This window comes from Ascidiella aspersa, chromosome 4 (assembly GCF_963924565.1).
Source record: "Ascidiella aspersa chromosome 4, kaAscAspe10.2, whole genome shotgun sequence".
Taxonomy (NCBI): Eukaryota; Metazoa; Chordata; class Ascidiacea; order Phlebobranchia; family Ascidiidae; genus Ascidiella; species Ascidiella aspersa.
In genome coordinates this window covers 13,679,210-13,703,431 of record NC_139450.1, presented here as the reverse complement: position 1 = coordinate 13,703,431, position 24,222 = coordinate 13,679,210, and the positions used below count along the sequence as shown (strand labels likewise).

At 36.2% G+C, this 24,222-nt stretch overlaps 2 protein-coding genes across 2 annotated transcripts; both read left to right on the top strand.

Annotated features, from left to right (window-relative positions):
* Nucleotides 1–1,414: 1,414 nt before the first annotated feature.
* On the top strand, nucleotides 1,415–5,841 carry LOC146148025 (galactosylceramide sulfotransferase-like). The gene is made up of 5 exons (XM_083387843.1): nucleotides 1,415–1,567; nucleotides 2,520–2,687; nucleotides 3,015–3,120; nucleotides 3,541–3,655; nucleotides 4,445–5,841. Exons 1-5 carry the CDS (start codon nucleotides 1,485–1,487, stop codon nucleotides 5,326–5,328), a joined length of 1,356 nt encoding a protein of 451 aa, XP_083243969.1. The 5' UTR covers nucleotides 1,415–1,484; the 3' UTR covers nucleotides 5,329–5,841.
* A 5,307-nt stretch (nucleotides 5,842–11,148) lies between these two features.
* LOC146148024 (syntaxin-binding protein 5-like) lies at nucleotides 11,149–17,169 on the top strand. The gene has a single exon (XM_083386368.1). The coding sequence runs from the start codon at nucleotides 11,186–11,188 to the stop codon at nucleotides 14,528–14,530; it is 3,345 nt and encodes a 1,114-aa protein (XP_083242494.1). The 5' UTR covers nucleotides 11,149–11,185; the 3' UTR covers nucleotides 14,531–17,169.
* Nucleotides 17,170–24,222: the final 7,053 nt, after the last annotated feature.

Genomic DNA, 24,222 nt, shown 5'->3' with positions numbered 1-24,222 from the left:
GCGAAATCATGACCCATTTTCGGGTCAATCCTATTTTTAAGGTCCAAACCATGGGAAAAACTTCGATTAGCTAAACTTTTCAAAAATTTTCAAAATCTGAACAACCCTGCCGTGCAATTTACGCTGTATCGGCTTATGCCACAGGTTTATTGTCGCACCAAAGTGTAAAGTGCTTACTGGCTTGCATTCTCTCTGTGCGGTCCGCTTGTTAACAATCTCTTCTTTGTTTTCTGTCTACAGCTTTGATATTTGCAAGTAGCATCTCCTATATGCTAACTTGTCCGCTGACTATCGTTTTGAACTGGGTGTTTGTTTATCAACTATTACAATTCTAATAACCTGTACGTCTTGTGGTTGGCTAACGAGTTAACCCACGCAACTTAAAATTGGAGTCAGGAGTAAACAACCTAAACTCGTGCCCCACAGGGTCACGAGTGTTGACGGTGTCTGTGAAAGATGCTACGAAGCATATAAAACGATTGAAAACTACAGGGTATAAACTGTTTCAACTGACATAAATAATTAGCTATTAATTTAACATGTGTTTTTTCGTGTTTTTTTATTTTCATATTGTTTATTTACTTAAGGACAAAACAAAACGAGTGCAAAAGAAAAATAAGATGCGATATAAAACACATGTCAAAAAGCGACGAGGTAGTAAAATGCAGCTGATAAATTGGACTTAATTCTACTGGGCTTCAAAAGAACCCTGTCCACTTACAGAGAAAGCCATTAATTTTCATATTTTTAGTAGCAACAAGATGCTTCGCTTTCTAGGCCGATTTGACCATACTGAGGAACATATTTAAATTCGACACAGATTCGGCGTATTCTACTAATCACAACTGTATAAAACGCACACACAACAACAAACAATTCAACAGGGTTTCAGAATGATCCGCCAAAATATCAATCAACGTATGAACAGGATTGCGGACTACATTATTACAGAGATACTGGCAGTTATCTCTTCCCAGAAAGTTACTACTGCTAGAACATGTGTGACAATCAATAATATACCTCCAGGGCACATAACACTGCGAGTGTCGGCAAGCGTTCGCCAGTACATGAAGAATAGCTTAGCAGGTTGCCCAAAACTATATCCATGACTAGATGTCTACAGCAGAATTTGACTTGGCCGAGGCTCGGCCTAAGTAGACGAATCCATACTTACAGGCGACAACTATTGTTGAGGGTTTGGTCAAGGGAAAGTTGTTGTGAAACATGAACAGTATAAGCATTTAGACATTTGTAGGTTTTAAAAAAAGTTTGAGCAAGACAAAGCAGTGAGAGGGGGTGTATTTAGGTCAGCCACCCCTGACGGTAGCCTTGGCTGTGTGCCATGTTGATTTCGAAGATCTTTTTAAGGTTTTTTCTGAACCAAAACAAGCGCGTTTTATATGTTTAGCAATAGACAAAGCAATGACTATTTCGAGACTTTGCATCAAAGTGAGCTACATGAATGCCTAATAAAGATTTAGAAAATGCTTTTGTCTCACAACAAGTACAAGCATTTGCAAAAAATATGCATTATTTCAATAATCCTTCTCAGCATCTATAAAGTCTGGTAAGTGTAATAAATTTAAACCTGTAAATATAGGCTAATAAATATCAGTCTTATAACAAATTTCAGAATCAATTAATTCATTGCTTCCAAAAACATTTTATATATTGGAATAAGCTTCTGTCTGTATGCCGCCAAACAGCCGCCAAAAATGATTTTTAAACTGTATTTTTCCTTTTTATATGTTTGGGGAGACTCAAATAACCCATTCGAATAAACTTTCCACGTGCAGATAGGAATAAAACTTTAATGCAATATGCACACAATTGTTTAGATCAGGGCTTCCAATCTTTCAGTTTGCGACCTCTTTAAAATGTTTAAAACTCTAACTTTTCTCCTTTAACTATCGCACTATCTATTCTCTTCTAACGCTTTCTCTAACTCTTCCAACTCTAACTCAGGGCACATTTCTCAGGGCCTTATAAAATATTTTGCGAAATTTTGCGTGGGTAAACATAATGCGCGAAGCCATTAGGCGTGACTGACAAACAAGGAAGTCACACGCGCTCCGGTGGAGAATCGAGCACAGTGTAATTTCTCACCTCCTTTTGTTCGGCAGTCGATTAACTCCTAAAGTCTTAAGGGAAGCATAACAATTAACCTTTTCGAAAATAAAAAATTAAGCACTGTAAAATTAATAGTAAAACAAATTGTAACTATTTAAGAAGTTCGGTAAAGTATCGGACCCAAGGCCGTTAAACATATCTTTTCAACTTGTTTTCTTAGACCAAATTTTTAGGGATAGTTGTAAAGTAAATTACGATTGTTGCACTAAAAATGAAGCATCTTTTAATTTAGCGAAAAGTTCAGTGTAAAATTTTTATGCCTCTTTAATCCGGCTCAGGTCTCACTTTGATAAGGACTCTTTGTCCCGGACCAAATAAGCTTAGTTTGCGACCATACAGAGTTGATACATGTGTTCTCGTTGTAACTCGTTTGCGTGTTTACATTTCAGGCAAAGTTCTATTATCGTTACAAAAGACGATGTAGCTCGCACAACCACAAACGCTGACAATCTCGAACCAAAAGCTGTTTCAAATACAAGTCAGCTGCTTCCTGCTGTACAATCGACCAACAAACCTGAGAAAATAGCATACTTGGAGACTACTCGATTATCGAACAGGTATAGGAGGACAACATATCTCACAACTCTGTTTGGAATTAGTTTCGAAACAGATGAGAACAAGGCGTTAACAAAAAAGTACCAATTTTAATTACTATTTTAGACACGTTGGATAGGCCTACATGATCGAACAGCATTACCAGGTAAACGTACCCTAAAATGAAAATTATTATAAACCTCGCTTGCTTGAACTCTTAGAGCATAAATCTTGAACGAAATTTTAACTTGACAGTCGTACTGCAATTTTTACCATTTCTTGAATTTTTACTATTTCAAATTTTTTTGTGTTAAACAAAATCTATTGAAATAAAAACGTACTTTTTTCAGAAAAATGACATCAATTTACGAAGAAAGGTCTCAACAACGAACTTGCAAAAGAAAGGACAACATTTTTTTTCTGAAAACTCACAAGACTGCTGGTACCTCCGTACAGGTACAGCGGCCTGCGTATCCCATAAATGAAAAGAAAGGCACTTTTTTAACATATAGTTTGGTTTTCGGTTAAACATGTCCTAAAAAAGTTTAAAGCCTATCTTTAACGTATACGCTATGCCATTTCTTTGCTTTTCATGACTGTGTTTCACAGCCGAAAACACCACTCACCCAAGTAAAGTACAATTTGATCCTTTATGGTCTGTGGTTTATGGTCACTTGTGGACGCGTACCACTTATAAGAGACTCTTTAGTGTCGGTGGATATACCTTAAGTTTGAGACCCCTTAATCAATTTTATATGATTTTATAAATTTTAGAAAATGAACTAAAAACCTTGCTAACGTCTCTAGCCGCAAACCTAGCTTTCGCCTTAAATACCTAAATATTTAGTAAATCCAGATTTGTATGTTTCTTTGCAGAATATTTTGTTTCGATACGGCCAGAAATATCATCTGTTTTTTGCCATGCCAGTCAACAAACATAACTTCGGTTATCCGCGGATGTTCAAAAGGAATATGGTGTTTCATAAAGAAAGTAATCTAAAATCGTTTGGGTGTTTCTAAGTTGATAAAATGTGTTCTATGGTTTCTTTTATGTCAACATAAAAAATACTCTCTAAAAAAGCGGTTTAAATGCTATTTCTTTAAACAGTTGATAAAGTTTCGTGTTGGAATTGATTATCCATTTACCCATTTATCTTTGGTTTTTCATTTTAAATATAATTAGGTTTTCCATATTTAAATTTCGCAAAAGCTAGGACGAAAATTCGGAACAGTATTAATTTTATCTACCATTAGCGCTTCTCCAGCAATTTTCGAGAGCAGATTTATACATATTTCTATTATGTAAAAAAATATAGTTGATTTAAACTCAATAGTGCCTAATGTCCGGTCAAGTAGGGTTCGAGGAGAGTCTCGGACATTGATGGACGTAGTTTAAGTTCCTTATTGTCGCTCTTAATGGTCGAATGGCATATTTTGTTCCCAAAGGCGTAAGAAATGTTTCGGCCAACTGTTGTTTCGACCAACTGTCCACCTGCAGCCCTATACAATCGTGTTTTAACCAATTTTATACTTTAAACGAACTTACAATTATGAGGTTAAATAAAAATGTAATGAATTTTATGGTTCTTATGCGGTATGTAGGCGTGGTCAGTATTTTAAAATGTGGCGCCTCTAAAAAAGAAAGCTATGCTGTCAAAAAGATGTTGGGCTTTGCATTTTGAAGGCCGTTTTTAGTCCGACAGTTTAGGGGTAAAAACTATTTATGGTTAGCAATGAGACCTAAAGTGAACAACCGTACTTTTATTACTTGCGAACATAGATTGGAACAAATTCAACATCATGACTCAGCACATTCGAGCGAACTACGACGAAGTCAGAGCAGTGATGCCGCCCGACACTTTCTTCTTCTCCATTATTCGCGAACCCGGAGCGCATTTTGAATCATGTTTCGATTTTTTCCGTGACGTGACAGAATCGTTTCGCCGCGTACCTCCCAAAACTACGCCTGAATACTGGCTTAAGAATGCCAAGGTTCTCTTTACCAAAACAGGCAAATACTGGGCACTTGCGAAGAACCCGAACACTTTTGACTTTGGATACGACAATATGAACGAAAAAAAAGCTTATGTTCAAAAAACAATCGCCGAAATATCGAAAAGGTACAATTTAGTTTTGATCGCCGATCATTACGACGAGTCAATGGTTTTGCTCAGCGAGGCCCTCTGCTGGCCAATCCAAGACCTCGCATGCTTGACCTTGAACGCGCGCCATCAAGGTCACGTCGATTCCGACAGAAAGGCAACTATTCGTACAGGGGCGCGCAAATGGAACAAGGCGGACGCGGCGCTGTTTGATCACTTCAATCGAACTCTTTGGCGGAAAATTAAAGCCTACGGACTGAACCGGATGAATCGAAGCATCGCAGAACTGCAAAAAGCTAGGGACAATATTACAAAAATGTGCATCGAAGGCGGAACTGAAGTGTCAATGAATCAGGTCAAAGACGACAAAATGCGAAACAATTTGTTTGTACCGAAGGATGTTGAAGTTGCCGCGTATAACATAAAGGCGGAGGTGAAAAACAAAGAGTTTTGTAGGTATCTTGTTTTGCCTGAACCTATTTTTACCAAAGAAATTTTTGCAAGACAGCGCAAGCAGATGTTGCTAAATCAGACAACAGCCACACCTTCTAAATTACAGTAGTATACAATGTTTCATAGATCACGCAAACCGCAACCAAAATTATTTTTGTTGCCATGCCAACGTAGAAAACGCGTTTTTGGCGGAAGTTGTTTTTTATAAAACGGTTATGCGTTAATTTTATCGCAACTTAACCAAACTTGAACGTTTTTTTGGCGAACCTGAGTCGAACCGAAATTAAAACATATTTGAAAGCTGCTTGAACCTTAATCTGTATAGTCCTTTACAAACCGTAGTTTTAAAGAGGTGTCTCACCTGAGCTGAACTGCAACTTTCATAATTTCTTCTTCAAAAATAAAAAAACAGAAGTGTAACGGATTTGGTTTTAAAATCCTTTTCATGATCTTTTGATTTGTTTGCTTTTGAAATAACCATTTTTTCCAAAATCAGAAGTTTTGTATAAAAAATAGGTAGTTATAAACTATATACAGGAGAATTAGCAACCAAATGCTCACAATAAAAGTGACTGCGGTAAGGATGTTTAATAATGCCGAATCGGGTTGATACCAGGGTGAAATAGGCGCCAATCCGATGGTGATATTTATCGGTATTAGCACCTGGTATCAACGCCGATCTAATATCAAGATAAGTGGTTTTTAACCGGGTTGCGCGAACTCCTATGTTTAACTACTTTTTATGATTTTATTGGTTCCATGCTGCGTTTTGACGATTTCTGCTTTCATGCTCTCATAAGCTGTACATCAAAAATACATGTGTAGATGAGTGGTAGCTAAAGAAAATACTTTTGCAATTTGCGAACTTTTGGACTATTATGTTTTAATATAGTGTTTCAGTTTTTGGACAATATTTGGTCTGTGTTTAGTCAGAACAGTAAGATATGATTGGCGGAGATCTCAGTTGTGCACGATTAAGGGTTGGGCAACATGCTACCTCTCCACAAACTGAGTTTTTGCTACGTGCGTACCGGTAACTGTCATTTATATCACAAATTTGGGTAACTTAGACTTTTTGGCAGTGTTGTAAACAAGTCATTTTGAAATAACTTAAGTCCAAGTCAAGTCATTTGAAAAATAACTTAAGTCCAAGTCAAGTCTTTTGCAAAAATAACAAGTCAAGTCCCAGTCCAAGTCATCGGTTGCCCAAGTCAAGTCCCAGTCAAGTCATTATGAGAGCAAGTCAATTTCAAGTCATGTCATTGACATAAAAGTAAGTTGTTAAACTATTAAAATTGGTAAACTCCTCCGATTACAAGCAACAATTTAACTAAAAAAACACACAAACGCAATATACAGCAATAAGAATGTTTAATGTGCAAAACTTGAGATAAATTTAAATGAAAAACACTTAATTTACTCCCAAGTTATTTGACAAAATGACTTAAGTCCAAGTCAAGTCATTTGTCCAAAAGACTTAAGTCAAGTCAAGTCATTTTGGTCAAAGGACTTAAGTCAAGTCAAGTCATTTGAAAACAGTGACTTAAGTGCACTTAAGTCAAGTCAATGACTTAAGTCATTACAACACTGCTTTTGGGCGCAAATTTGTAATGGTATTTGCAGTAGGCCTATGTTTTTTACTTTGTGTGTCGTCACAACATATGAAAAAAGACTAACGTAGTATTTATTTTATGAGCTTGGGGAAACATTTTTACGTAGTTTGTGTGCAGCCTTACAACTGTGGAGTCGATGCCTTCACAAGTGTTTGTCAAAATCGCCTTGATGAAAACCAATACATCGAGTGCAGACAACTTTTTGTGTGCCCAATTCAGGTATCCTATATTAAAGTTTTGCCAAATTCAAACAAAATAAATTGTAGGCCTATTGCGTTTTCGCGTTATATAGCCTATATACGTGGTATTTAAAATTGTATTTTCTTTAAATGAGCGGAGAATTAGTCAGAAATGCGTGTCGTTATATTTGAGTTCTACTGTATGCAATTTTTAAATATGGAACAGTATTTCGCCGAACACAACTAGTTTTTTATCTGTTGCCACTTCGAGACAACCGTATAAGAGATAAAGTTAAGGTTTAAGCTTCTTTTCGTCGAATTACGATTTTTATTAGAAAAAGATGCCTGATTCATTGACTAAGCATAATGGTGACGTCCTAAACACGACTTGGTCCATTGCAGCAAATCCCTCATAACACACAACTAAGTTTTTTTCCCCCTGGGGTTGCGACTCCCAGGTTGGAAATCAGCACTGATCCAAAGTTGAGGCCAGCGGATCTTAAATATGAAATACTAAATTGACTCACCATTCATCAATTTTTAATTTCTGGGATGAAATTTGTTACTTGGACAAAAAAGAGAGTTAAGTCGGTCGATAAAATTATGAACAAGGTTCCATCGGAAAAAAATTACAAAAAAAATAGTGCCGCAATTAAATTATCTGTAATCTGTCTATGATGTGTCGAAAGCCAAAAAGGTTGGGAAACACTGAGAAAAACTAATGTAAATTGCATATTACCATTACTGCAGTGTTGGCGTTTGTTTGCTAGTTTTTATTTCTTGAAAAACTATTTTTCCAACACAAGTAGACCCTTAAACTAATAATATATGAGTTTTTTGCCGAATTACTCAGGCGTTACGAAAAATCGACCTGCAAGTAAAGGGAATATTTTTTCCATATCCCACTGTAATAACTTTTATAGTAGAGTTTGTACTGTAAACCTGTAATGCTACAACTTATTAGTCTTTTTATCTAAAAAGAGCATGTTATGCCAGTGGTCTTCGTCAGATTTTAGTAGAAATTGTGGCGCCGGTCTAAAATCCTGCCACACTTTCGTGGGGGTTTATAATATTTGAGTTAGAGTGCGAGTTAGCGTACGAGGTTTGGCTTGGCTAAGTAATATTATTATATTTACTCTTTTTATTTCTTACTTGCATATTCAATTTTGAAAACTCGCTTCATTAATGTAAAAAAGTGGTAGGATTCTAGACCAGCGCCGAATTTGTTTCTCTAGATTTGGGAATGTAACACTCTAATCTGCATTATGTTCGAGTGCCCATTTTTTTAGAGTAGCACACACATGTATTTGGAAAATCGCCAGGTGTGCATAAAACATAATTGCATCTGCACACCTGAAAAAAAGTTAGACTACACACCCATACCAACGATCTCAAAGAGAATTGCCATAAAATGTGACTGCTTAGTGTATTTCAAAGTTTTAGTTGGTATGTATAGGTGTGTATTTATGTTATCTTTTTTAATTTTAGTTTGTATTCTGTGGCAGGTGAACACCTGAATAGGCAAGTTCATGGCACTTCATGCCCAGATTTTGGAAATGCAGAGCCAAATTTTGCAGTGTGTATAGGTGTGCAATTATGTTTTTTTCATACCTTAGCTTTGGAATCGTACTAAAATTTAGCGTGTTTTAACTTAAGTGCACAATTTATATATCTATTGACCACTACGGAAAGAATGGCAATTGCACCTGCATTTTTTTTTCAACAGACTAGACCTGCACCACTAGAAAATGAATATGAACTTGGGTTTCCCATATGATGTAATGGGCCTATTGAGGTGTGCACGCAAAGTTATTTAGAAAATAAGATTAGGTGTGCACATGCCATGGAATGCAGACCGGTGAATAGTTAGATTGCACAGCTAAATTAGAGAAAATTTATAGTTAGTTTCTATTTATGGTTGATTTTTTAAAAGGTTACTGTTCTGAGGTGTGCATAATCCTTGATTTGATTTCATTTCTAAAAAAATATGATCTAGGTGAGAAGTGCCAATTCAGGCAGGAATATAGCAATGTATTTTTTGTTTGTGAACAGTTTTGTAGAAGCTGAATGCGATAAGAAATGAATAGGCTATTTGTCCTGCTACCAAGTAGAACTGTGACATCACATATTGTTAGAGTAGGGAAGTGGATTCCAAACTTTTTTGAGTAGTGGCACCCTTCTTAAATTATAAACTAGTAATTTCTTTAAGTAGTTTACTTTAATGTTACAATAAACAAAATTAAACTGCACATATTAACTCTGCACAAGGTAGAAGAAACCTTGATTAGTTGCACTCTATACATACACAAAAAATTGTTTCAAGAAGCTTAGCAAACCTTGGAATATAAAAAAATTGAAATACAACTCAATAAAAATGATACCCAAAGGGTGCTTTGGCACATATGTCTAGAACCACTGGATTAGGTTTTAGCAAATGAGAGCTGTAGTTACAGGTAAAACGGAGCGGACTCTTAAGGCAATGAATCAAGGCTGCTTGACTCTCTTACACATTCCTTGTCAAGGCTGACTCCAAAAGAGCATGCCACTAAGATATCTGTCTTTAACTTTTTGAACTCGAGATAAAGACACTATACTCGGATGATATTTCTCAGTGAGTATATATTCACAAATCTCAGTACACACGTTAACGTAACACAGCTATTCAGGCTGCTAGTCTATAAGAAGTATTAAGTAGAATGAATTGAGAAACGCTGATAATGCGCCTTATGTCTATTGGTCACGCATCAGTGGATTTCATCATCTGCATAGTGATGTCAAATTAAGCAATGCAGAATAATAATGTTTAATTGAGGCTACAAGGGTATATTAAATAATAAAATTTCTACATAACTAGGTTAATTAAACTTAAATTACTTATCATTATACAATTCAACTATTAACCCCAACCCAAACCTAACTAATTGACAGTTCAGCGAAAAATCTATCTTATCACCAATGAAGAAACAGAATTTCTGTTGTTTATACTTAATGTATATTCACAAATTGTTTTAGCTGTTTGCTTTTCTTGTGTTTTATTCTACTCTACTATAGCAGCTTGAATAATCATGTTATGATATTGTATGTGCTAAGTTTTAACGATTAACATACTAAACAAGCAATACTGAAATGAAGTGATTTAGGTTGGCCTACAACCTTAGTAAACATTTGTTCATTTATGAAAATTTAAAGTTTGTTGTTTAGCCCGGTTCTCCTTAGTTAAACAAAAATTTAATTGTTTATGTTTTGTGAAATTTGTCTGTAACTGTGCATTGCAATCTTCCAAAACAACATGAACCACATAGTGTTAAACCATTATTCAAATATCACATCTGTCATTAGGAATGTTGGATTCTTAAATATTTTGGAAAAAAAGTATTTTAGTCCGATACCAAATTACGGCAACTATGCTAACACAAGCAAAGAAGATGAAATTGAAATATTCAAATGTAATTTTTTTAGGCTTTTAGGCCAAAATTTGTTTAATCGGTAAAAGTTTATTACCTTCAGTTGTTAACCTAATGTTTTATAAATAAATTTATCCCCAAGGTAGCTCTTTCTAGGTTATACTGCAAATCGTGGCTGAAATTCTTATAATAATTTTATATCACATTGGCAAAGATACTATACTAGTATCGGAGAACTGCTGGCATCGGTTATCGTTTTCCTGATTTGATGTTATATGACATCTCTATCAAATCCATTATTGCTATGACAAATATATTGTCATTTAGATGTTATTTTAATTAAAAGTGTAACATATAATTATATATAATTCATAATTCTTACTTTTTCAAATAGGTAAAACTGCTGTGGTGGTTGGATTTGATATTCTGAATTTATTATGTCCCAAAACCTTTATGTCTAAAAAAATACATACACTGTGAACTAATGGGCTGCAACTTAGGTATAATCTAACTAAAACTAAAAAAAAAACATTTTAGAAATTCTTTATATGGCCTGCTCTTCCATCATTGCCCCCATGTTCATATATACAGTTTTAGGTCGTATATATACACAAAATGTATTATTTAAGATCGTTGTTTTTGTATACAGTTAGCAAATTACCATACAGGTCTAGATTTATATGTACGGTGGTATGGGGAAGTTACTATTATATGTATCTTTTCAGAAACTTAATGTACAAGCAATGTTTTAATGTACAAATGTAGATTGTATGATTTGTGACTTATTTGAAAGCACAAATTTGAAATCAATAATCATGAAAAAGGCTGGAATCAAACGCATGTTTGAGGCTCTTAGTCCAAGCAGTCTAAGCCTAGGATCTGATTCTTCGAAAACTGCAGAAAATTCTGTAAATTTCTCTGCCAATCTCTGCTCAGAACATTTCCAAGTGTGCAACATAGCGCGACATGGGTTTCCGGACAAGCCGATTTGCATGGCATTTGATCCAGTTCAAAGTTTATTAGCAACTGGAAGCAGCGATGGCTCCATTCGAATTTTTGGCCAGGTTGGGGTGAATGTTAATCTGAACCACGAAAGCAGTATTCCTGTAATCCAGCTTGCTTTTCTAGTCAATGAGGGAGCACTTCTGTCTGTTTTAGCTGATGACACCATTCACTTGTGGAATCTTAGACAAAAGAAACCCGCAATTTTACATTCCCTTAGGTTCAATAGAGAGCATATATCATTGTGTAATATTCCATATCAAAGCAAGTGGATTTACATTGGCACAGAACGGGGAAATGTGCACCTGTGTAATGTTGAAAGCTTTCAACTTTCAGGCTATTGCATAAACTGGAACAAAGCTATTGACATATCACAGCGCAAACATCCTGGTCATATTGTGTCAATTTCTGAGCATCCCTTTGATGAGAATAAAATGTTGATAGCGTACTCAACAGGCCTACTAGTATTGTGGAAGTTTAAAGAAAGTGTTGTGGAATATCGGTATTATAGTGCTTCTGCTGTTTCTAGTGTTTCCTGGCATAGCGAAGGAAAACAATTTATGTCTTCACATGTGGATGGTAAAATATGTGTGTGGAATCTAAAACAAGCAGACCAGCCAGCTCAGGTACTTCTTCCTCATGACAAATCAATCCCTGATTCCAATCATCGCCAGGAAATCAATAATCCCATTGAGAAGCTGAAATGGATCAGTAACCAGCAAAAGAGTGACTACATTGTGTTTTCTGGTGGCCTTCATAGAAAAGGAAATTTGCTGCCAACACCCTGCATTACCATAATGCAGGGAAAATCTGTCACTGCTTTAGAGATGGACTTTCCAATTATTGATTTTGTTCCAATTGTCAGGACTCCTTGGAAATGTGAGTTCCAGGACCCGAGTGCTGTCGCAATTCTTTTAGAAAAGGAATTGCTTTTTGTTGACCTGGAAGTTCCTGGATATCACTGTTTAGAAATACCACATGTGTTAGAAATACACGATTCACCTGTCACCTTCTTAAAGTATGTCAGTGACAAAGAGGTTGCTTTGCTGCAAAAGTTACAGTATGTTTCCCTTCTTAAGTCAAGCAGTGGAAGTGGAAATGAAAAGCTTTGGCCTATTCATGGCGGAGAATGGAATGATGAAGTGGAAAGTTGGTCTGACATATTTGTAACTGGCCATGCAGATGGCTGTGTTCGATTTTGGAATGCAAGTTCAGTTGTGTTGACAAATCTGCTCAAAACGAAGACCCAGAAGCTATTTGAAAAGCCTAATGATGAACCTGAAAGTGCTAACCAATTGGCAGTTCAGTGTATTGATGTTTGCGCAGAAAACCAAACTATGGTAGTTTCGAATAGTGGAAGCATAGTAATCTTTAATCTAAATGAAAAGGCCTCAGAAAACGACTTGGCAGTGTTTTACATTAATCCATCTGCATCTACGATTTCTTGCCCCTTGAAAGACGAGGAAATTCTAGTTTCTCCATTGGCAAGCGGTACAATGGAAGATCTGATATCAGCCAACAAAAACAGTAGCAGAGGTACCTTAGTTGAACCTGCAAATGAAGAGTCTCCAATTACTTCAGTTCAACATGCAAAACCTACTCTACATTTAAAAAGCACTAAACCCAGCCAGAGTGCTGGCTTTCAGGCTGAGTATGTGTTCTTACTTCTACAACCAATTGGTGAATCACCACACAAGGTAACTTGCATGAAAGTGGAATCATCTGTAGATTTGTTTTTCGTAGCAACATGTGCTTCTACATTACATATATTTGACCTTAATGCGAAGTCCTTTCTTCTCAATGTGAACACAGGCAGTATATCAAGGTTTCTGCACAAGTCATTGACACCTAAAAGCCCTTGTAGGCCAAAGTCATCATCATCGTCTTTTTATGATGAGGATGGGGGCATTCTTAAATCACAAGACAGCACCGACTCAAAAAGCAGTGGTTCTAAACTTACCAAAATGCTTAGCAGTGCAAGTTTTGAAAATCATTTAGATCATTCTGCAGCTGATGGGTCTTTTAGCAACAGAAACTCAAGTACTGAAGATCAGTATGAACTACAAGAAGTGGTTACTTACATGAAAATATCTGTCACATATTCATACAAGTCACTGCCCGGTTCCTGTTTATGGCTTGGAACAGATCTTGGCAATTTATTTTATGTAGAACTTTCGAAGCTTACGTCCGATGGAATTGAAAGTGCTATTATGAAAGATTGCACCTTCCAGCTGAACGGAGCAATTACTTTTTGTGAGATTCTAAATCCAGCTGGTAATGTAGTCTGTGTTAAATCATTGAATAAGTTTGTTGGTGCTCAAAAGGACCAGTTGAAACCCAATTCATCAAAATCATCATTTGATGTACCTGAATTTAAAGTACAATATGTTGTTGTTGCGTCAAAGACCAAAGTAAAAGTTTTTACAATCCTAAATGTGCCATCCCATTTAAGCAACAGTTCTAGATCTTATGAAATCAGTTCGCATCTTGGTGAAATCACTCAAAGCTCCATCGAGAAAGTTGCCCTTGGGAGTTTTTATACATGTCTCATGTCAGAGGGCTCCATTATTGTGCTATCCCTACCACAACTCACCCCACTGTTTATTTCACCCAGCTTGGTGCCACCTCCAAGCAGTTGCCTGCAGACAAGCTCATTTTCCCCCTCTGCAAGCCTTGCTTACATGTGCAGTGCATCAGAGATGCAGCACATCACCTTTATGTCAGAAGTGTATGGAAACTTACAGGAAAGCTTGTGCAATCTGTTCACACCCTGCCAGGCCCCTGAACGCCAGCAGGATGGAATTATCAAAACACTGTTTGGCCAAGGCTACTCGGAGTTGGACAGAGCAGAGTTGTTTGCTGGCAAGAACAGCGGAACAGCTTCGCGGGGCATTGCAACAAAGTTTGTACCCCAAATTAAGCAGCTGGACCGCACCGCCACTGGATTGGCAGCGGACATGCAACAGCTAAAGATGAAAGCGATGGAACGCGGTCAAAAACTGGCTAGCGTTGAGGAAAAAACGGAGGAAATGCACGAGTCTGCAAAGAAGTTCTCCGCTAATGCCCATGCAATTATGCTAAAAATGAAAAACAAAAAGTGGTATCAATTATAATTAACTTATTTCAGTAGATTTTGCTACATTCAAAATATATATTCATTAGTAGCTGAGCCATGTGTATCAGTTGTGTTATCTGCACTTTCATATTTGCACAGACTGCCTTTTAGTTCTTGAATTTCAACAAATATCTCTATTATATCTATAAATATATTATATTTGCTTGTGCTATTTTTACAGGCAATTGTGTTGCTTACTGACCAACCATCTTTCTGTAAAGTGTTTTTACTTTCCGACCAATATTATTTTTTTACTGCTGTCATAATGTTTTCTTTTTGTTGTTGTTTTGATTAGTTCCAGTGCTTTGGAATGTTTGTTTATGCTGTTTTTTTTTTCATATTTTGTCCAAACCTGTTGGTTAGGACGTTTCGTTGGTAGGTGCAAAGTTATAGCCCTTGGTTGAATGTTCCTTCTTGTAACTGATAAAGGGTAAATTAAACTATTTTTAGTTTTGAAACTTGCTTTGCTCCCTGTAACCTGCACATTCCTGTTTGTGGTGGACATATCAAAACAACAGTTATGCGTGTCATATGACAACTGATTTCCCAATTGTGAATCTCGGGGCTTAAATTGTATATGCGTATTCTTAAGTGCATTTCTTCAAACTGCTGTCATTATGTAACATTAGTTTCAAGCAACAGTGTGGCTACAGGACGACGTGCAACTCCACTCAGTGGATGTTTTTTACATATTGTGCAATGTATCAGACTTATTGTATTTGCACGATTTATCGGTAACACACACATATGCCGATAATGTTTTCGCTCTGTATTCGTTTGTCACGCTGTATAAACGCGCATTCACGTCCCGTCAGCTTTTGTACATACGCACTCATTCCATTCGCAACTATTCGAAAGGCAGCCCTGTCCCAACTTTTTAATCCCGTTTTCGGTCGCCTGGTGTTAAACCGGTTCACGTCAACACCCCATGTAACCTAAAGAAACGTGGCGAAAACCGGGAAAAGTAACCCGATCGCTAATCAATTAGTGCTTTACAGAAAAGGCCACTCGCAATACCCTTTTACGAATATGGTTTCCACTCGCATCGCAGTGCACTTTGCCGCCGTTCAATTTGATCAGTGTATTTCCATCCACCTTTGGCGATGGCTTGAGCGCTCTGCGCGTCTACCGGCGCCCGCCTAATTGGATTTCACGCTTTGCGTTAATTGCGCCGTGGCCCCGCTTCCTTTTCCCTAATGCAATACTCTCTCGAAATCGCCTTTACTTGTTTGCTTGCGTGGGAACGTGACGAATGTGCTTAGCGCTTTTCTGTCCTCGCTGTGACTGGAATACAGTCGAAACTCCCACATAAAAATAGTCATAACGAATGCGAGTTTCACCTGGCAACCTAAATTCCAACATTTAATACTAAATTGACTCATTAGTTCAATCTACGCTCCGCCGAATCCTGTCCTGCATGTCAGCGGTGGTTATTGTCAGTCATCCGCTAAGATTTATGGCACAACTAAATGCAATGCCCTTATTATTGAAAGGTTAACATTTCGCACATTTTAAAACGCTTTTACATTCTTTCCGTATGCTTCAAATGTCAGTTGCCCTCGATTTATTCCGATGCGCTTTAGTTGTTTTATTGCCGTTGTACCTTCCGACCTTTTTTATCTTCATTCACCGCTTATCTATATACACAACAACAGTATATGCGCGTTTCCTTTGCGCCTTCGCTGTCCAAAGTTTTCGTTGTTTCGTGGTCATAATGTTAGTGGAATGTGCTTTTACATCACGGTACCCGATTTCTTCCTTTTTATGGTGTAACCGTATAGTACCGAGACTTCCTTCTGTAACAAAATTGTGATCTATATTACCAGAGTGAGTTAACGTTGTGGGTGACTCAGTAACAACTTTTCGTTTTTCGATTTTTTTCTCTTAGCTATGTACAAAGTATGCTAATATTTAAGGCCCGGGTTTGGGTTTGTAGATCATAAATCTGGTACTACGCAAATACCGGACATTTTTCGATTGTATGTTTCGTGCGCCAACCTTTAATTCCACGTGTAACGTCCCCGACTTATATCTGCCGCATTCGGAACGTAGCAATTGTCCGGCCAATTACTGACCGACTCGACGGCACCAGGATCGACCCATTTTCAATCGTACACTTTTTAAGACTAGATAAAAAGTCGCCTTAACACAAAGGAAGTCTAAAACCGGTTTTAATATGAAATATCTATTTGTTATGGACACTTGAACTAGAAGGCTAAATTTAAAACTACCACATTCGTTTTCGTAAATACCCAAATAGCGTATAAGCAGGAATATTAATAATCCTCAGGGATTTTAGTTTATTTAAATCATTGCGCCCTTTGCAACTGACACATTCTCACCGAAAAACCCTGATTGCTTCTTTCCGCTAAACTAATATATACTCGAGTTGATCACAAACGAATCCGTTGACCACGCCCACTTAGTATACTTTGGTACAGTAGCAGATCGTTTGTCTGTTTGTCGTCGTGAAACTGTGCCGAAAATGTTACCGTCGATTCGCCGAACCTTATATCAAAAAATGTAGGCTTTTTCCGTGACCAAGTGCGATCTGTGTAGACACAAATAAACGAACGCGCTTTCAAGGCTTCTCTCAGATGTCGTGTTATGGCATCTTTCTCTGTATCCGCTACAAAGATGAATGCCGTTAGGATCTGGTTTTATGTTGCGGCACAAAAAGTGCGTAATATTTATTTATTTCTTCTTCTTATACTAACCTATCTCAATTGTTACTGCGCTAAAGGCGTTAAACGGGCCATTCATGTTAACCCGTCATTCATTTTATGCTATAGGAGTATAGGCAGTGCTAAAAATACTTTGGTTATAATATTAAACCATTTGATAATGTTTGCACGTAACGGGCTGAATGATTCACATGCGCAGTAGGCCTACCTTTAATTTATTTGCCCAAACGTGGCACAACGGCAGGATAATAAGTTGTTGTAATTAGAGCAAGTCAAGACTTGTCTTAAAATAAAACGTTAAACTATTAAAGTTGGTACACTTATCCGATTATGAGCAAAAAAAAACAACTTAAAATAACAAAAACGAAACATAAAGCAAGTAAACTGTTGTATGTGCAAAAGTTAAGATGAATAACCCAATTTCAACCAAAGTTATTTGTACAAAATAGGCTACACGTCAAGGTAAGCCTTTTTACCTAAAGAGTTTTAAGTCAGGTCATTTAAAAACTTATGAATTCAAAATATACAAGTGTAGGCCTAAGGTGTTAAAACTAAATTACTTTCGACTCGTGATTCAATCTAATTCTTTCAATGTAGGCCTAAGCGTTGCATTGGATGGGGGGAATGTAATTGGATGTCAAATCATAAATTAATTGTTATTGGATCGGATGCGCTAACGCCATATTCTGTCTCTTCTTAAAACGGGTCAAAACTACAATAATATTTATGACTTATATGCGACTGATTACTGGGACTGGTGCTTGACTTGTTATTTATTAAAAAAACTTGACTTGGACTCAAGTTATTTCACAAATGACTCGACTGGGATTTCACAATGACTATAGTTTACAAGACTGGAGAATATAATTAGGTCTACTAAACTTCGCTACGTTAAAATTGACGCCGGTTAGCCACAGTTCAAATCATAACTTTTACAAACAAGAATTAAACAAGTTCTTAACGGAATGTCAAGCCAAGCAGTTCAACGACATCGTTAATTTACGCTTTAAAAAAGGCTAATTATTACTTCCTTGAACATGTAAAGTAATTTTTACCTTTACGTTAACAGAGCAAAGTTAACTTTCGTTACAAAACACTTTCCTAAACAAGGCAAAATAACTGCTTTCCAAGTAAATAGATAACGTAACAATGATCAACGTAGGCAACGCGATGGTTACGTTTAGATTTAGACAACCTTCCCAGAGCCCGTACAAAACACAGTGTTCAGTAAATAAGAGTCGAGGAATCTAAGAATTGCCATGGTAACCCAACAACTTTCTACAGCGTGGATATCTTGAATTGAACCTGTTGTTCGACAAATTAATTGTGAACTTTTGGGCTTTTGAAGTCCAGATCTTATATTTTTCGTCATCCGTACAATGCCAACTTTGACATAAAGTTTCAGTTGTATATTTGTGCACTCATCAAACGTTAACCTCAGGTTTGCAAAGGCCTTGTATTAGACGTCCTGCTGTGACGTCACCCCTGAAAATTGTCATGTTTTCGGGTTAGTATACTTTTTTCTTCTAGTTCGAAATGTATTCTACTTCAACCCTGCATAACATCGTCGATAGTTAGTTACATTTGTTCACGTCGATAGTTAATTACTTTTGTTCTTCGCCAATTCAAACTCATATATTGCTAAAATAGACTTCTTCGTATAACCACTTGTGGTTCAAGGCTGATCCTTCCCCGAATCCGGTAACGTTATTTACTTTTCTATTTCCGTGTGGATCGTATTAAGCGTGGATTGGGAGAAAAATAATACAACTTAGGTCAGGGGTTCTTAAACTGTGGCACGCAAAATAAATTTGGGGATTACGCAAACAAGTCATTTTTACTGGCAGTGTATCGATTTTCCAAAACAGCAAATAAAAATATGCTTACTTATAGAGCGGCATTTAAGTTAAAAGAACCGTGCTTAGCATGCTTATGACCTTTTGTTAGACAACAAATCACTCTTTTTGGAATGCTATTATGTTACAAACGTGCAAATCTTTCCACCGAGATTAGACCAAGAACGTTGTGCAACCGTTTCGGCAACTAGTTGTATAAAAGGCAATAATTATAGGATTCGTGTTTTTAAAGTCTAATTTTCGAACGGTGTTAAAGAACTAGCGTTTAGAGCAGGGGTTCTCAACCCTAGGGGCCCATGAGCCTTTTTCAAGTGGGCCATGAAAAAATTTGAAAAATAGTAGTTTTTGTTAATTTATTATCTCTAAGTCTACTCCATAAATAACAAAATAAATAAATAAAATATGAACTCTTAAAGCCGCAAGAAAAGACAACCCGGTTCGCTTTGAGAAAGATAGTTTGACCACATTTTGGGCAAAACTAAGCAATTTGTACACTAAGTTTAATGAAATTGTCATGCGATTGCTGTTGACTTCGCCATCAACATATATATATATATATATATATATATATATATATATTGTGAATTTGGGTTTTCAACAATGTTACTTCTGAAGACAAAGCAGCGCAGTGTCTTGGATAGTCAATATGACATGCTGCTGGCTCTTTCCACCACTAAACCAGCAATTAAGACATTGTCAATTCATAAACAAGCTCAACCATCACCTTTACTGAATATGTAATAACTAGGGCGATTATTTTTTGACTTGTCAAAAAAGGTCAAAATTTTGTTAAAATTTACACCCGATCCGTTAGAAATCAGTGCATTTCTAAGCAAAAAGGTCTACGACAATCAGGGCATCCAATGGCAGAAAAGTCTAGACTTTTATACCTTGAGGTCCTGGCAATGCACTGATTTGGACCTTTAGGTAAACTCCCGGCGAAGATAAATTAAAAATATTCATTAAAAGTTCAGAAAAGATAACAAAAAATATGAGATAGGGTTAATAACACTTGACCCACCTAAACCCTAACGCTAACCCGAATCCTAACCCAAATAATGTGCGTTATTTTAATAATTCTTTAAATGCTGGGGAAAAAAGCCCAAACTCGGATGGTTTCTCGTCCATTGTATTTAAGATTATTACGTCACAAATTGATGTATTGGGGCCTGAAGCGTTATAATTATTAAATTATCGCACATTATTTGGTTAGGGCGCTGGTTAGCGTTTGGGTTTGGTTGGGTCAAGTATTGTTAAACTTAATATTCTTATGCACATTTCTTAATGCAAATTGGTGTATTGTCCAAGACCTCAAAGTCTAAAAGTCGGACTTTTTGATCCTTTGAATGCACTGATTGTCGTAGACCTTTTTGCTTAGAACTGCACTGATTTCTGACGGATGGGGTGAAATTTACATGTTAGGTCAAATTTTTTTTTTAAATCGCTTACAAAATTAACAAAAAAACTAACGTCAGATTTTTGAAATTGTTGTTCAACTTTATAGAAAAAAATAGTTTTGATTCATATTCAACGACATTTTAACTTTATTATATCTTCATTAGAACAATATACGGTATACGCGAGCCGAATTAACCACCGAGGCCTGAATTGGACAAATCACCCGATCCGTTAGAAATCAGTGCATTTATAAGCAAAAAGGTCTACGACAATCAGGGCATCCAATGGCAGAAAAGTCTAGACTTTTAGACCTTGAGGTCCTGGCAATGCACTGATTTGGACCTTTAGGTAAACTCCCGGCGAAGATGAATTAAAAATATTCATTAAAAGTTCAGAAAAGATAACAAAAAATGTAAGATAGGATTAATAACACTTGACCCACCTAAACCCTAACGCTAACCCGAATCCTAACTCAAATAATGTGCGTTATTTTAATAATTCTTTAAATGCTGGGGAAAAAAGCCCAAACTCGGATGGTTTCTCGTCCATTGTATTTAAGATTATTACGTCACAAATTGAGGTATTGGGGCCTGAAGCGTTATAATTATTAAATTATCGCACATTATCGCTGGTTAGCGTTTGGGTTTGATTGGGTCAAGTATTGTTAAACTTAATCTTCTTATGCACATTTGTCAATGCAAATTAGTGCATTGTCCAAGACCTCAAAGTCTAAAAGTCGGAATTTTTGATCCTTTAAATGCACTGATTGTCGTAGACCTTTTTGCTTAGAACTGCACTAATTTCTGACGGATCGGGTGGACAAATGTATTTAACAGAAAAAAATTTCAAACTACATATTTTCATAAGTTTTGCATTAATCCGAAATAATTACTGATTTTTGTGATCGATTTGTAGTTAGTAAAACATCAAAAACGTGTGGTTGACGACGCCAGGACACTAATGCAGTACAATATTTTGTTTAAATCAATGTATTTCTAACAGGTCAAAATTTTGTCAAAATAATTTATTTTTAGGTCAAAATTTGTCAAAATTTTAATTTTTCAGGTCAATTTTTTTTAATATTTTGGTCAAAAAATAATCGCCCTAGTAGTACCTAATTAATGTACTACTACTATCATCTTTACTGTGTTTTTTTATTTATGTCATTTTATCATTTCGGTTACTGTATAAAACAGTTTTTTGATTAAAATGACGTTTCTTGATTTTTCAAAAGGTTGAAAAAAAATAGGGGGGCCATTGATTTCTCAAAATTTTCAAAGGGGGCCACGATGTAAAAAATGCTGGGAACCCCTGGTTTAGAGCCCGATAATTTAGGCAAAAAGCCTTCAGATACGATACGCAATGACGTCATAACTATGGGAAAATAAGAAGAATTGTTGAATTGAAACAAACAAAGGCTAGGTCAACAAAATTTCGACAAAAGCCATAACTTCGTCAGTTGAGTCCCCGATGGAAACTCATCTACATGAGGAAAATACTTTTCTCAGGGCAAAACACCATTTTTTGTTATTCACAATGTTTTAGAAAACGTAGACCATTGTTCAACCTAATCAGCAATAATCTGTGATAAATATTAACCCCCAAGGTACAATACTACAATAAGATATTAAAACACAACAACGTAACCACAAAAAAGGCTTGGATGATTTTTCTAAACATCAAAATTTTGATCTCTCCATTCCTTTTTCAGCGATTCACAGTGACAAAGTGAACTCTTCAATTCTTTGCAACTTTGGGTAACGTTGGTAAATCCAGCAATGTTGGGCCACTGTACAATAGTAACAACCCTGTTGTCAGTGGCGTAGCCAGCCGAAAAACAATTTTGAGGGGGGTAAAACGTTTCAAATTTGCTCTAGTAGGAGTATTTGGTTTGAGACACCGCATGCAGAAAACGACAAGATATACGGTAGGTATACTATAATTTAAAAACTTGACACTGAAACCGCTACCTCACAGAGTCCATGCCCTCTAAACACTCTGAATTGCGCTTCTCGAGTGTATTTGATCATTTTTATCGCATCATCGAAAATTAAAATTTAAGTCATTGACCCTTTCTGGCTACGTCTATGCCTGTTGTTAGACCTTAAATTTCTTAAAGTTTAGTTACTATCGCTAAAATTAACTTGACGAATTGTAAGCATCGTGTTGGGACGCCAACCATGGAACAAATTCGCAACAAATTGCTATTTAAACTTCCGCAATAAATCAGGATAATTATTTGCACATTTTGGGATAATTATTTAAAAATATATGCTAATAAATCGTTTACAAAACTGAAAAAAATATAGTCATCTTTTTTAACTTGTCGTTCAGTAAAAACTTTTTCAAAATAAATTAGTTTTGAGCAGAGAGTCAAACCGTTTGACTTTTCCGGTTCAGGTTCCGTTGTGTTCAAGGATTTTTTCGGAATCTGGTTCAGATCCGGTTTCGGATTTGAACAATTTAAAAGTTCCGGTTCAGCTCCGGTTCGACCGTCGTTATTTCAAAACCGGTTCATAAAGTTCCGGTTCGGATACAATATAAGTCGCGTTAAATTTAAAAATGTGGGTCAATAAATGTAGAGAATAATCTTTGAATTGGTCATTTAATCCAAGTTATGTGACATATTAAAAAACAGTAACTCTTTATTTAAATATCTAAAAAATCAAAAAAAATCCACGTTTTAATTAATTAATTTTCATATTTTTCATAAAATTTTAAACATGGAATAACATACGGTATAGCGAGCTGACAAAATTAACCACCAATAGTTTATCGCATTAGGTTGAGCTCGAACTTCGTTTTTCCTTTGAATAGTTTCGTATCACAGGTGTTTAAAATGTTTAAATAGTATAATAATGAGTTTTTTTCGCTTGCTACTTGCAATTATCCTATTTCGAGTTTTGATATTTCGATAACTATAGGCTTTTGTTAGTTATTCTTTTTTACGTTGTAATTTAACCGTTTACAAAACATTTTTCTAAAATAAAAACAGAGTCTTGTTTTTCTTCAGCATTTTTATAGTTGTTTGTATTTTTGATATGCCAAAAATATCAACAAGCTTTTGAGAGTTCTGCGTAATCACAACAAAATATTAGATTTGTCACTTGTGAAGCACTAATTGTCAGGAAAACATCTAAAACGTGTGGTTGACGACGCCAAAGACACTAATTCAGTATTTCAAACAACAATATGTTGTTCAAATCATTTAATTTCTAATGGGTCAAAATTTTGTCAAAAAATATATTTTTCGGTCAAAATTTGTCAAAATTTCAATTTTTGAGGTTAAAAATTAACCGCCCTAGTGATAACTGATAAGAATAAATGATTAGACCTCTTGCTGTCGCCAAAGTCTTTGACTTAACTAAAAACAGAGGGCAAATTCTCCTCAAAGAGGAATTGTACTACCAGAAGTACAACTTGCATGTAACAAAGTTTGTGTTGTTTCGAAACAATGCGTTGGAATGCGAAAGCAAATCTGCGTTGTTTTGCTTGTAGTGAAGCCAACTGTTAAAAAGAGTTGTTTTTGCTTGTAGTGGAGTATATTAAACCTGTGTATTGTATAAAATGAATACCCCTAGTTAATTCAAATCATAACTCAGTCTTTTTTAACAGCTGGTTGTCATGTTATTTCAAACTATTTTTAAAATCCGCCAGGTGGCGACAAAGAAATATCTTAGCACAGTCAAAACACAGCTGTGCGGACAAAACGTAAATTGCAACCGGAATACCGGATAGAGCCTAGTCGGTCA